At 35.0% G+C, this 15,740-nt stretch overlaps 2 protein-coding genes across 4 annotated transcripts; one reads left to right on the forward strand and one right to left on the reverse strand.

The window, feature by feature from the left end:
* Nucleotides 1-5,187: 5,187 nt before the first annotated feature.
* Nucleotides 5,188-7,662, reverse strand: LOC131699025 (uncharacterized). The gene is made up of 5 exons (XM_058994348.1): nt 7,550-7,662; nt 7,427-7,460; nt 6,972-7,142; nt 6,365-6,442; nt 5,188-5,998 (listed from the first exon to the last, which is right to left on the reverse strand). Exons 1-5 carry the CDS (start codon nt 7,660-7,662, stop codon nt 5,747-5,749), a joined length of 648 nt encoding a protein of 215 aa, XP_058850331.1. The 3' UTR covers nt 5,188-5,746.
* Nucleotides 7,663-8,150: 488 nt separating this feature from the next.
* On the forward strand, nt 8,151-12,414 carry LOC117963762 (BEN domain-containing protein 5-like). Of its 3 annotated transcripts, none has more exons than XR_009308000.1 (6): nt 8,151-8,267; nt 8,688-8,823; nt 8,982-9,098; nt 9,764-9,954; nt 10,796-11,015; nt 11,728-12,414. XR_009308000.1 is itself a non-coding variant. In XM_058994346.1 (6 exons), the coding sequence occupies exons 2-6, from the start codon at nt 8,707-8,709 to the stop codon at nt 11,862-11,864; spliced, it is 834 nt and encodes a 277-aa protein (XP_058850329.1). In that variant the 5' UTR covers nt 8,151-8,267; nt 8,688-8,706; the 3' UTR covers nt 11,865-12,414. The 3 variants fall into 3 exon arrangements, 2 of the variants coding, with proteins under 2 accessions (XP_058850329.1, XP_058850330.1); XM_058994346.1 differs by lacking the exon at nt 8,982-9,098 and adding an exon at nt 9,168-9,336; XM_058994347.1 differs by lacking the exon at nt 8,982-9,098 and adding an exon at nt 9,168-9,336 and having other exon boundaries at nt 10,796-10,879.
* Nucleotides 12,415-15,740: the final 3,326 nt, after the last annotated feature.

Genomic DNA, 15,740 nt, shown 5'->3' on the forward strand with positions numbered 1-15,740 from the left:
CTGAGATAAACAGATATTTGTTCAATTAGAATCTTTATAGTGCAGTAGCCAATTTTTTTTTTTTTTTTTACAGTATAACCAATTTATTGAAGATAGCCAATTTTTTTTTAACAGTATAATACAAAAAGTGTTGCAAGTGCAAGTTTAAAAGAATCAATCCAGCCTTTTATACATTTTACTAGACCTAGATTTCAGGGTTTTATATACTGACCTTTAGAATAAGTTGCCAAAGAAACACTGGAAAAGCTGGAACATTCAGTCAGCACAAAGAACATTAAAAAAGAAACATTAAAACTAAGTTTTAAAACAAAACTTTCTTTTTTTTTCTTCCCAATTTGTGTTTGAATCCGGTATATTATGGTGCACCAAAAATATTGTGTGATATATGTAGGAAACAATAAACAGTATCAATGATATATTAAAAATATATTTGCATATATTGAAAAATATTTGATCATATATACAAAATATGGCATCTACTTATTTCCCCATATATTCCACTATACAGTATGATTCCCTCTTGAGCTACAAATGAAGCAATATACAGGACTGCACTTATGACAATATGACTTCTTGCTCTCTGTACAGATAAATGTAAATCTGTCGATTGTGTGCAAATATATTCGATTTTTTCCCCTACAAGGTGAAAGGGAACAACCTACACTTTTTACACAATACACAGCAATTAGAGACGCTTAATGTAAAGTATTACTGAACAGCCTCATACAGCGACACTGCAGTAATAGCGTTGTATTGATGAGTTTCAAAACAGAATGTTCCTTTTTTTCTGCTGGGAACAGAAATCCACTTGACATACCCTGAGAGCATATGACATTTTCTACTTGTTGGAAATATACAAGAAGCCAGCTGATTTCCGGATTATAGAGTAAAGTCTGTTCAGGACGTTCAGCTTGCAGAAAGGTATTAACAAGAGTTTTTGATGCATAAAGTTCCATTTAATTTTGAGATACTGAACTATTCCTTTGGCTTGAACCCAAAGAAAACAACCAAGCCTTTTTGCACTCAGTGCTTATTAATGTGCAAGTAAGCAATTCTCACACGTGTGGGACGTATCTGAAATAATAAATAGCAGCACATATTGAAATTCTAAATTACCGCTGGGCATGATGCTTCAGAAGTATACTGTATATAATAGAACCAATCACAGTGGTAACAGTATGGATCGATACACACTGGTTAGAGAACCATTGATGGAAGATGGGTCTTCCACCTACAGGATTCTAGCAATCCTGGAATAAACGCAGCTGGTTTAGCAGGAGCAAGCTGTGGTCTTTTGTTGCGGAAGATCAGCATTAATCTGCCCTATGGCTTTTATCTCACAGAATCTGTGAAATCTGCTTTCCCTTTCATCTGCATGGATTAGTGTGTTATCCTGTGACTTGGCTGTGTCAGTTTGATTCAGAATATGCTTCAAATCCTCCCATTCCATCCTATGCCTTGCAAACACTATTATACATTTGCTCAAAGGGCTCTGGCTGACAAGAAGAGCAAATAGCAAATATGGCAAGACCTGATGAACACATAACACAATATCTGAGACTTGATGCTGATCCAGACCTATACACATTTCTGAACCTGGCAAATTGCAAGATGATTCAAAATCTCAATTTGCGTCGAAACCTAACCTTTGCTTTGCACATGGAAATGTATTTGTATTTTATTCTTTTCAATATGAAAAGTTCTGCTTACCTTTTACTGATTGTAAACTATGCAAAAGTTTCAACTCTGACCTGCCTGTCCAGTCAATGGCATGGAAACCAATAAAGATGCTGGCAAAGAGTACCAAGAATTCAATAGAGCCCTTCTTATCCATGATGATCAGTTATTAGCCAACAGACACGATAACTGGCAGAACTCAGACAAACCAGTCAGTTGTAATTAAAAAATGCCACGGCCGCACAGAGGAAGACTGCAATCAATGCAATACAGACCGTCAATGAACCTTTTACATTGCAACAAATATAGTCCTAAGCTCATACATTCATTTTATATACAGATTCCCTTTCTTGCACAGTATTGATCACCTATTGCCAATCATACAAAACGAGAACTGTTTCAGAGAACAATGGGGATTACTACAGTGTACTGTAAAACGAATGCTGAATTTAAGTAAACCAAATGTTCTGGTATTATTTAAAAAATGTGTATACAGACACCCAAATTCCTACCTGTAACTTGGATGTTTCTGCAAGCAGATTACAATGCTGGTTCATAATGTGTAGGAACCCACTGGAAAAGGCTTCGGCTTGGAGCACACCTTGAGCTAAGGTTACACAATATTGAAAACATAGCCAACTTTCTATGCTGAATGCTAATATGAGTGTGATAAAGTTATTGCTGTGTGAAGTTACCTTGAAGAGATACCACAGTGAGCTTTCTTTGACAAGGTAAAAAAAGTGGGGGGGAGAAAGACGTTTTCAATGAGCTTCTTAAAACTGCAGAAGATTTGTGGAGATTTAACTGAGCTTCTAGGAGCCCTTGATCTGCTGCTCAGCCACAGAGCCCTTCATGCTTCATTCTCTGCATGAAAATCTCTCAATAAGCTACACCATACTGGGGTTAACCAATGTGGAAAAGCTGGATGGTTTCACTTTGTTATCTCCCAAGTAAAAACAATGTAATACCTCAAAGGCCTGTTGCTACCATCCTTCTGCATTGAAACGTCTGCCTTGCTGACTTGTGCAGTGCCATTCGGCAGTTTTGCATTGCTAAGTCTGGTGGTACTGTAACCTTAAGCCTTTGGTGTTCCTCAAGTGGATTTTCTCGTGCCCCCCCCCCCCATTTAACACAGAGCTTTCCCCTTGAGGATCTTACTAATGACCTGTGACTGTTCTGAGGGGGTTGCACCAGACACCCCCCTCACTGCTTTGTTTATGACTAATAATACCATACTTCCTTTCACAGTTGTCGGCTCCAGGCGATGTTCAAAATAAGAACCAGAAGAATTGCCACAGGTCTGTTGTTTTTCAGAGGAGAAGGTTTAAAAGCACAGGAAAGACAAAAGTCTAAATCAATTATAAACCAAAACGCATTAGTCATAGTACCAAAGACAGTACTATATATCACTGAAAGATATTTATTTGTGTTCAAGGATTCTGAGTTCTTGTAATAACATGGCAGTGGCTATGCAGTCAGCTGGAATAAGTGTGTACTTTTATAGATGGTTATAAAACCAAGTTTTCCCAACGTATAGACAATGAATTAAAGCAATATACATGAAAATGCTGGTACAAAGCATGGGGTACTGTAATGAACTTGGCTCTGATGTCAGAAATTATATAAACCTTAGTTCTGATATCCTGTTGTTAGCTAAAAATATATGTTTCTGATGTATGAATCCAGTACATGCTCCTCCCAAGGCTTACTAGAAATATACAGAGCTTTAATTCATAGGTAAGGTCTATCAATGCTACTAAAAAAAAGCACACAAAAAGTAAGATTGGTTGAATTTAGGCTCTGACAATTCAGAACACATGTAGCGACCTGAATAAAGATTGTAGGCACTAACCCACTAACTCTGTTAAAATGCTTTTCAGAAATAGAATGATTGCCATGTCTGGCTATCTTTCTTAACAAGCTCATTGAAATAATGAGACACGGTATCTTTTTGTCACTGTGAATAGTCTTTTGTTTGACACATGCTGCATTCACTAAATGATTCTTCTGTAGTGCATGTCTTTTGTAAGGTCTTTCTAAAAGAGTATGCGATTTACTGGTGGAGATTTTCCTGTTTGCCTCCCACTGTGGGTCATGGCATCCTGTAGCTACAGTATAGTAGGCTCAGTCACAGCAATGCTGGAGCTGGGATATCTGGGATATATCGATCTTCTATATTTTAAATGGATTTGCAATGAATAAACATCCAAAATGAATGCAGAACATTAAACCCAGGGCTTATTATGTATCTCCTAAAAGAGTGTGCACACCAGTAAAAGCCATGCTTGGACGAACCATCTATTTACCAGGAGCCAGCCATGCATGGCTACAATATTATTCAATCAAACCTTATTTATATGATGCAACTTTTAAGTTCATGATAACAATAGCAAGCATATGGTCTTATATGGCTATATAGTTTAGTTTTAAAATGGTCCCTTTTTTTATATAATTTTGTAGAAGAAATCCAGCAATCCGGTGCATGAGATAGATTTATTGATCCAAAGTTCCCAGATTATATGAGCTGTCTGTTTTTACCAAGGTGCTCCCAATTTACTGTAATTGGGTAATCTACTGAGTAGTACATTGTAAACATGATATATGACTCCTCAGTATTGTAGCATAGGGTTTAGGTATGTTTTTATAATATGAAGGGGCAGTGGTACTCTAGGTTTTATACTGTGCTAAATGGAACACAGGTTAATTGAGGGGACCCTTCCAATATATTTATGTGACTGTACCTTTTTTGTATTCAGATACTATACCAAGTTGGCTTGTATGCCCCACACCTCACATTTTCAAGAGATGTAGCTTCAGGTGCCTCAAACAGCAGGACAATGCCAAGTTCTAAGAGCCATTCTGGAGATGCATAATTTCTAACAGATGTCGTTCAGAATAGTTGAATAGTATATATGTTCAATAATGCATGAATAAAATTTATGAATTTAAATGGAAAATGCTGCCTCTTTCCTGGGAGGCCATTGTCAGCTTTTCATTGCCGATCTCCAGCAGTTTCTCAAGCAGAATCCTGCTGTATTCCATGTGGGCCCATACGGAAGAACCATATATTTATAATACATGGAAATGTATATTGAAGTACTGGTTCATATATTTTAAATATATTGCTTTAATGTCCATATATTTGTCATACGCATTCATCATATATGACAAAATACCTTTTACAAAATATATGGTCAAATACATTGATTTGTATGCATGCTTTTGTGCTGACTGGTTATGCTGGGTATGAGAAACAACATGCATGTTGTACTGTGTAATACATCAATTCTAAAAATTCTCAGTGGAATACTTTACCTCACCCTGAAACAAAGAGTTTGGTCAAGTTCTTTTGCGATTAAAGTCTGATGTAAATCACATCTTCAAAATAACTTATGTAGTGATGGCATCTTCCAAGCAATATGGGATTTTCATTATACATTACAAAGTAATAATTAAAAAACCTTAGTAGCCAGTTAAAAACTACATACTATACTGCATGTGGGCCAGAGCTAGAATTTTAACTGCATATCACTTAAAAATTAAAATAAAAAAGCAAATAATAGCTTTAAAAAAACAACATGAAAAACATTAGACTTTCTTACTGTTTATTGTACATTTGTAGGTCAAATACATTGCACAGAAAAAACACATGGTAGTTTGAAACATGTATAAGCAGAGGCTAAAATTTAACAAGAATTTTAACAACTGCCTTTTATATACAACATTATTACAATTGTACCTGTGGCGTTTTTCATAAATCGAAAGGAACGGTAGTTCCTCGAACCAAGTTAGCCGTGGTGAGAGAACGGGAGTTCCTATCTATACAGTGTAAGATCTGAAAGAACATTTTCATAGCAAAAGGAATGCAGGATGCCTGGTCACTATCTGTGTACCAGCTGGCATAAACAATGTTATGTCACAGAATGTCTGTGACTGGAAGCCATGTCTATTTCTTACTACCTTTTGTGACAATTCAGGGTCCTCTAAAAATGCTTTGATCTGTGCATGTAAAGGCAAATGAAAGAAAAAGTTTCCTTCTTTCAGACTCCTTTGCTCTATCCATTCTTTCTCACAGTAAGTACGTTTCTTTACCTAAGTAAGATTCACAGAAATTGCAAACATGATGTATTTCTACAAAATATTTTAAACCTTCAAACGGTTTTTCTAAGTGGTACCAAGATTGTGGTACAGTGTCTTTACCAGCCAATAGATTAATAATGTCCAGCATGTCAGAGACTGCTTCCTTGGTAAGCTTGTGCTTCATTTTCAATGCCATGAGCAGCAGGCCATTCTGTTGTTGAGACGAATACACTTTGTCATCCTGAAACAGGGAAAGTGTTATTATTTATTATATATTTTAGGAAATGTATTTTATATCATGCACATATTCATCCCATAATTATATCCACAGTACTGAAATACAAAAAGTCACATTACAATCTTGGATTTGTGTGCAGTTCTGTAAGGCTACATTATTATAATGAGATTACAGTACAGTGTTTTTATACAAGTCCACATCTTTAAATCTACATTACACCCAAAACAAATTTACCCTTAGCCAACTTTCTATGATCCTTTTCTTTTGAAGAAAGAGGAAAGTGTCCTTCATTACCACTAAAAAGAATGCTGATTTAAAATACACTATGCAGTGGGTACTATAGGGTAAGACACAATAATATACACAAACCTCTTGCAGGTACTTTTCTTGTGTAGATTCATCAAGATAATGAAAAGGTTCACTGCCAGGATTCTCAATGTCCTGTTCCTGTAATTGAAAAATATGCACATTTACATCCTATACAGTTTGTGGCTCTCCCCAAGCAATGGGAAAATTACACTATGCCATCATACTCGTCTCATATCATAGCACCATCACACTCATTTTCAAAGCTATCATGATTGATTCCTATTTTTTCATTAACATATTTATGTATTTTAACAATTAAACGTTTGGTAAGGCTATAATTAAATCTACATTTATAGTATTACAAATATACATGTGCTGCAATTATATTGTTTCTATTTAGTGTTTTGTAAAAGCTCTAAAATAAACATGATATTATTGAACAGATAAATTATTACAATTCATGAGCAACTATTAGATTAACATATTCCTGCATTTGTGCCTGTATACAGACGTTTATAGCTTTAAATGGTCACATTTATTTTAACAGAAACAGCAAAAAGGTAAAATTTAAATTTTAAAAAAAAGTTTCTATTAGATATATTACTTTATATAGCATTACACATTATACTACATTAGCACATAATAACAAAAATTACTAGCACTTTACCGTGGTAATTGACTCAAGATCTGCATTCTCCTGTTCATTTGGGGTTATTTCAGGTTCCCGTTCTTCTGATAGATTACTGGATTCTGGTACATCAACGTCTTCATCAGTTTCTAGACTGTCATCATCTTCAATGTTGCTTACAGTACGAATCTCGTCATGTGTTAAAGAACCCTACAGACGCACACCCACACATAAACAGTAAATCAATTGCATTTAACAAAGTACAAAAAATATTATACACAGAATAAGCCACACAGTAATGTGCAATCAACTACCAAACACGGCCGTTTGAAAATTAACTACTTCCTTCAGAATTAATCCTAAATCATTTGTAGCGCTTTCTATTTATTCTACAAAACAAGTAGATCTCGTTATTTCACTTGTTTTACTATCATTTTAACAGGTTTTAACTGTGCCTATATTATGTACAGCCTAGGTTGAAATACTTTACTCACCGTTGTTTCTGCTTGACTTGATTGTTCCTTGTTCCTATAAAATAAAAATAAAGGTTTAGAATATATACTATCGTATTATGACTGAACAGCTTTAATAAATTAAACACTAGTGAAGCTACTTGCCTTATCCTTTTCCATCGTCTAAGTGTTCTTCCTGGAACAGCCATTTGGTCAGCCAGGTAGCGTTTGTAGCCACGCTGTTCTGTGGTGATGTCGTTTTTATTATAATCACTCATAATTTACAGCCCACGTGCCAGCCTAAAAAACTGTGTAAAAGTACATTGCATGGATTACTTAAATCACAAGCAGCCAACAATGAGAAAGACATTATGTTAACACTACAGCAGCTCATGTGCGTTATGGCTGCTGACGTCGCACACAGCTCCTCCTACTTTCAGTTCCGTTGTCTGACAAATTCGCTTTCAAAACACTAAAGGAAACAAAATAATATATATTTATCTAGCCAAATTATTAATTAGAAACATAAAAGGGATCGGAGTTTTCATATTTCTTTTTTATTCGATTTATTTGTATTTATCTGGACGTCGTATTTTTTGGCCGACAGGAAGTGAAATCATCACACGTTTCGTGCTGACTTTCAGTTGGGAAGGTGCACAGAGAGACGGAGCAAGCATGTTCGCACTAGTAAAGTGGGTAAATGGCGACGATGACGGTAAATTGAGTGTAATTCCTACTGAGTGGATTAAAGGATTTAATATAGAGGATTTTGAAGAAGAAGGCGACGAAGATGAGCGCCATTATGTCGCAGAGTGGAGAAGAGGGAGTAAACGACCACGTGAAGGATGGCAAGCTTTCGATTGTGAAGTGGAGAAAGTGGGAGGTTAGTATACCATATTTACCACAACTTTGAGATATAGAGATGCATTAGCAATTACGATCTTTGTAAGTAGTAAAAAATGGAAATACATATTTTAATCGTAGGTTGAAAAAAAAAGTTAATTACTGTATCACATGAAGTCAAGAAAGGCCAGCAACAATAGCTATGGCCTAGTAGTAGTACTGCATCCCGAATTTTAGGTGACTGCTGTTAGATTCTCTGTATAAATTACTCATTTGGAAGTAATTAGAAAAAAATAAGCACACTACATAATTATAAATGTAGTAAATTTATTATTATTTTTTAATTTTAAACAACCAATATCTTCCTAGTTACTTTAACATGTAATACTTTTGAAATACAAGAAAACAACTTGTTGAGTATTGATTAATTATGATCCTTTCTGTTTCATTTTTAAAAAAGACAGTTGGAACTTGTTCAAATGCGTGATGCAATGACAAGAGCAGAAGAGACTCCAGCTTTGAAAAGAAAGAAATTTCAAAATAGCAGATATGCTGATGAATCCAGCAGTGACACCAAAGACACTCAAGTGTGCCAGGTAAACATTGCTATTTAACATTTTTGTTAAATTTTAAGACTGAACAACATACTACATTTATTTTAAGGTGTGATGCAAGGACCAAATCAAAACTTTGACCCACTAATCATAAGTTACAAATCTGGTGCTGATGGTATCTTTTTTTTGTTTGTCACAAGGTTACAGTCTTCTACGCCTGAGGGAATCTGCCATTAATACTGGGTTTTAATTTGCAATTAGGCCCTAGGTAGGAAGCAGTATCTGTCACAGAAGGCTACAAGTGGACGCTGTTGATGGTACAGTATTGAGTTCCGCAGTTATTTTAGACAGCAGTAAAAAAAAATGTTTTTGGTTTGTTTATTTAGAACTCAAAGACTAAAGCATCTGCAAAGCAACAAAGGTCTACTGAAATTCTGAATCAGCTGACTAAGAAACCGCAAACTAATAAAGAGGATGGAGAGGTACAACAACTTAAAACTAAAATTCAAGAACTAGAACAGGAGAATAAGAAGCTCAAGGAAATGGTAGTTGGAGGTAAGCATTATTGTTTCAATCAGAATAAATATAGTATAGCGTCAGGAGCATTATATTAATAAAGACTAATAAATAAGTTAAGAAATGCACATATTTGTGGAAAAAAACAAACTCCTGTTTATTCTGGAACCATACGTAAAACTGGCAAATTATTAGATTAATTAATTTAATTAATTAATTAATTAATTAATTAATTAATTGATGATTGATTAAGGCGCTGCCCCTATGGGTTAAGACAATGGTATTGGTATCAACATCAACTGCGTTGTGAACCTGCCTTTACTTGATTAGTCCATACAATTGGTGATTTCTAATTGGGGGGGGGTATAAAAAAAGCTTGCCGATTTCCAAATTTTGAAAAAGAAAAGACGAAGTAGAACAGAGAATTGCAAAGGTTTTCATAAAGCCGAATATTGTATAATTGCAGCTATCCCTGTGATATTGGACAAAATTGAGGAGCTAGGAAAGAGGGACAACTCTGGTCCTACTGACCACTCTATTGACAGTGAGGCAAATTGTCTTTGTGGAAGTCCACGGTATGCTGCGTCGTCTGCAGGATCAACTGTGTCCATATCCTCAATTCCTCAATCACAAGGAAATGGAAGACAACTTGACAAGGTAACAGTGTGTTGTATTACAGGCAGTGGTAACCAGTCTTTTATATATGTCAGTGAATCATTATCCTTTTTATAGCTTGCAAATTTAACCCAATTTAATTGAAAACTTAATATGAATTTGTAGAGCAGTAATTTAATTAGTTTTATTATACTTTACCATGACACTTCTGCAGTTCTTTAACAATTAATGACTTTTTGTTTTGGCTTGTACATGTCATCCACAACAGACAAGTAGATCATTATTGCGTTTGTGAGGACTGCATCATAGGCTTAAGCCCTTTTGACACTGGCACTCCGACCCGGGTCATGACACGCTTATCGGTGACCCGGGTAATTTTTTTGCTACTGTGAAAGCACTTACCCGGGTAGGAGGCGACCCACTTCAGGAGGTCCGGGTCGAGCGAGGCGAAATGACGTTTTTTTTTTTAGTCTGCACATTGCGTTGTTGCCGCTCCTGACCCGGGTCGATAAACTGCAGTCTGAAACCTCTCGGCCGACCCGCTTGACACCGTGTCAGTGACAGTGTGAAAGCGGCTTTATTGTAACTGGGTTCTTGATGCTATAGAGGTCATACATGCTCACCCAAAACCAGACTCTTCAAGGTCAATTCTCAGTGGTGTATTTTACCTTATTGACAAGCACAGACTTTTAAAGGAGCCATAGATAGCATTAATTTTAAATCAAGGCTTATAAAGTCATGATATTTGCAAGGACACAATTTCCTAGAATCAAGAACAAGCTAGAGGATTACCCGAATCCTGGTTTTGAGAAAATGCCACATATTTATGTTTTTTTCTTGGTTTATTTGTTATAAAAATAAAACTTATTTCTTCTTTAAACAGGTGGAAATTCATCCAGGAAGTGGAGTGTATATAGACCAGCTGGCTTGGACAATAACAAATAAGGCTACTTCCTACACTTCATTTGTGAGAAATGCTATGCTCTCTGTGTTTGACATTGAAACTTTAGTAAAAAGTAATTTACGTGGTGGAAGTGGCAAACGACAGAAACATGGGGAAAGAAGAGAGGCCTTGGATCCCAACAAAGTGAATGCCATATACGGTGAGTGTTTTTAAGAGTTATTAATTAAATGCTTTTAAACCTTCTTTTTGTAGATGTCCATAATTTTTCTTCCATAGAGCCTATTTTCACTTAAAAATAGTTTTGAATTCAATATGTTTGTTATTATGTATGTATTTCTTAGCAGACATCCTTATCCAGGGCAACTTACAATTGTTACAATTATATCACATTATTTTTACATGCAATTACCCATATATATATATATATATATATATATATATATATATATATATATGTATGTGTATGTGTATATATATATATATATATATATATATATATATATATATATATATATATATATATATATATATATATATATACTATAATTACTGTAGCAATCTAGGTATAGCACCTTGTTCAAAGGTACAACAGAAGGGTCCCCCACCTGAGATTGAATCCACGACCATCTGTAAATAAATGTATGGTGCTATGAACAGGCTTTGTCCTGCACTCACTACTGTACTGGTTGACAATTGAATATGGATAGGTAAACACTAAAGAATTGCATTTAGTTCTCAATAAAAATGGGTTTCTTAGCATTCAAACATCGAAACAAACTGAGCTGGTCAGTAGTAAGAGTGTACAATTGTTTTTTTTTTTTTTTAACTTGCAAAAAATGGTGATTCATATAGTGCTTTTGAATGTTATATCTCAAGTATGTATTTTTTAAAAACTTTCTTTTCCTTTTCAGCTGCAACTCTGATGAAATTTCCACTTGCCACCAAATCACAGATTGGTTCTGTAATTAATGGGAAAATAGCTGAACTTAGGTATGGAATAAAGAAAAACGCACACAAAAATACACAAGGCTTTAATGATACTAACTGATACTGGTACTGGGCTTAGAAGTCATAAACTGTGTGGTAGTTCTAGTTCTGTTTTAGGTTTCCCCTGTATTTTATTTAGATGTTTAATTTCGAAAACAAATGAAACATCCCTTATTGAAGTTTTCCCTGTTGACTTTATTGTAATGTTTTTGCACTTTTACCATTGATTTACCTTACTTTTACCATGGTTTCCTACCGTTTTCAATTATTTTAAGATATCTTCAAATATTTCAATATGTCTGTTTGGCGAGCTACAGGGCCAAACTGCCAGTTAGAGATACCTTCAAATATTTGAAGGTATCTCTAAATGATGATTCGGCTTGCCGTAAGAAATAGTGTTAATTTACAGTAGTGTTATTGTATCTATAGTGATAATGTACATGTGTATATCCGAGAAATATTAGGGGATGAAAGTAATGTTTTTTTTTTTTTTAAGTAATTCAGTGAAACTCCAACTCTGTTTATAACAAGATTGTAAACAAGATTTTGCAGTCGCTCAGATGAGGGCTCAAACTGATAACTGTTCAATAAAGTTTTATAAATTTATAAAATGGGTGCATTTTATTTATCGTACTACTGTGGCAGTCCACAAAACTTTGCAAACTGTTATTGCATGTGAAGTGATCAATTTGTATTACTCTTTTCCTGCATCACACGTTTACATATGTAAATTCACATTTTTCCATATATGAGTAAATGCATTACCAACACAACATTTTAATTATGATATCATACATTTATTGAAATATATATTTCTATATATGTTATTAATGTGTGTATATATATATATATATATAATAACATGTATTAAACATATATTTTTGACATGATACCATGTATTCATACTATATAATAAATACATTTTAAATGTATGGTTCATATGTGGTTAATATATTATAAATATATTGTAAAAGTATGAAAACATGCAATATACCATGTATTCATACTATATAATACATACATTTTAAATGTATGTTTCATATGTGATTAATATATTATAAAAGTATGAAAACTATAATTAAACTACATATTTTTCATATATTGTTATTGTATTGTTACATATATGAAATCCGGCCAATTTCTATATATTAAAAATGTATTTAATATTTTTTTACATATATTATCCACTTAACATTTGAATATATTATTTTGTCATTCAATATATTTTAAATAATATATTAAACATATATTTTTCTTCCGTATGGGGGTGCATCTTCTTGAGTAAATAGCACCTGAAGCCATCTTAATTCACTCCAATAACTGGGTAAGGTATCCACATCTTACAAGGCATTACACCATTTTGCCTATTTCAGCATTTGTACCATATGGGCCACAGAGAATACATGAGATATGTAAGAATATAATTAAAAAAATAAAATCGATACTATGTGGAAAAATAAACCAATTATGTAAGCAGCCCAGGTAATGACAGATTGTGTTACAAATAGAATGTAGGTTGATATGTGACAAACACTGCAAATCCAGAGGCTAGCAGCCAAATACAAAGATGCTGCACCAGATACACTGGAATGTCAGCACTAAAACCCTTTACATGACAGATGGTTCAGACTGTAATGAATAATACAGAGCAAATAGCGAAATAATAGCAAACAGTGAAGGTATTTTCTGCTAGCCAATTTCAACCCGGTTAGTCCATCATTACAGAACGATGCAGCAGTAATCCTCAACAAAATGAACTTGCACAAAGGGTTAAACCATATTGAATATGTCTAGGATACTGAAGAGACAATATCACCACGGTCACTAATCAGAATCTGTCAGCTGACATTTCTTTATTTAGATCTCTTTGAAACATGGCATGATCCTACAGAACTCCCCTGATTTACACTTGACAATTAAATCAATATGCAGTAATGTTAAATTTGATCCGACACACTTAGCTGTTAAACACATTGTAAACGTCCTTCTGTAAGCTTCATAAAGTGACCTGTACCAATATGCCAGAAGATCACCAATGATCATTACAAAATGAGTTTTTGGTTATTATTATTATTTGTTTATTTAACAAACGCCTTTATCCAAGGCGACTTACAGAGTCTAGGGTGTGTGAACTATGCATCAACTGCAGAGTCACTTACAATTACGTCTCAAAAGATGGAGCACAAGGAGGTTAAGTGACTTGCTCAGGGTCACACAATGAGTCAGTGGCTGAGGTGGGATTTGAACTGGGAACCTCCTGGTTACAAGCCCTTTTCTTTAACCACTGGACCACACAGCCTCCTAGCCAGTGCTACAAAACAGAAGTGCCTTTGCAATGCATTTTTTGAAAGCACATATGGGTTCATTAAATCAGCCTGCACTCCACAGGGATTAGCCAAAGCTGGGTTTCTTTTGAACATTTTACAGCACTGGAGAATCACCCTGTGTCAACCACCTATCCATGGCTATCCTGGCAGTTCATGTTTGCGCCTGTCATTGAACACTATATAGTGAACATATTGCTCCACAAGGTGAAAGATCATTAAATTAATTTTTGCTTCCTATTTTTTGGTTTAGCTTTGACATGATGCTGAAAAGACTTTATTTAGAAGAAAGGAATGTACGTGTGCTACAGTGTTTTGCTACAACAGGGCCTATATTTTTAAGTGAAGTGGGGCAGTTTGTACAAGGTTTATTAACATTGCGAGAAGGATTCTGTTTTGTAAAACCACAGCGTATCAGACAAAAGCTGGTTAACATCTCTGCTGTATTATATGGGCAGGTAACACGCTTTTAAGCTGAATTTATACAAAGGGTATTTATTTTATTTCAACAGTCAGCTTGTAGCAGTGAACGTCACCCAGCTTTGCCCAGCCTTGAATTCAGATTTCCCTTATCTACAGTAATGTTTAATCCTTACAAATGACTTAATTAAATCTAACATCACAAGTAATTGGTTTTGTACTCAATATCCACTTGTAGAACAGACTACATTTATTTTAATGACCTTATCAGAGGCTGATTTAAACACCACCATCATTTTAACTCTTTATTAGTCCAGTTTAATGCTGTTTTACACAGTTCTTTAATTCCGTGATGACTAATTGAGTTTACTTCTTGTTGCCTGGTCTTTGGGGACAACTGTTCAAGAGGATGAAAGCAGTGCCTTTTAGCTAAAAGTTGCTGCATTCATTTGCATATGCCCAACCCAGGGATTGTTCATTGGCTACGGACATTGCATCCTCATTCCTGAATAAGCATGAGAGACCTTTTCTTCTCAACCTTTCTGGCTTCACCAGTATAAAGCAGACCAGAACATTCTCCTCATGCTCCAAGTTATGCCTTGTGGTTCATAGCTCAGTGTTTGGCAGGGTGCCTGGGGGAGGAAGCTTATGTCCCTTCAACTTAACTACCAAGAAAGACTGTCAAAAAGATAAACATTTTAAAATGGAAGGATGAATAAAACAGACAGCAGCGAGTTCTATTTTAGTATGAATTCATTGTGGGACACTGCGGCTTCAATTAATTTCTGTCACACAGATAGCGTTCATACTCCTATTATGCCCTGAGCAAATCGCATGCCATTGTAACAGTAAACTCTTTCATAGGCTCAAGCTGTTCTGTAATTTTTTGATTCTTTCCCACTCTTACTATAAAAAAAAACAGCAAACATTGCAGGACCGATTCCTTTTCAAAATAGTGAGGACAATCCAAACTGCTCCTCATCTACATGCAACATCACTAAAAAATTTGAAGAACGTCTTTGTACGTTCACTTAAATTGTAACAGATTTCAGCAAAGGCGGATACAGCAAGCTCCCAGATATAATATAAAAGCATGGATTTTTCCGGCAGGAAGCCTGATTACTGATCTGTGTATATTTAAGGGGGTGAGTAGATAGATACAGTTTCCCTGAGAGATAAGAATCACTTTATGA

The sequence above is a fragment of the Acipenser ruthenus genome, chromosome 21 (genome assembly GCF_902713425.1).
Source record: "Acipenser ruthenus chromosome 21, fAciRut3.2 maternal haplotype, whole genome shotgun sequence".
Taxonomy (NCBI): Eukaryota; Metazoa; Chordata; class Actinopteri; order Acipenseriformes; family Acipenseridae; genus Acipenser; species Acipenser ruthenus.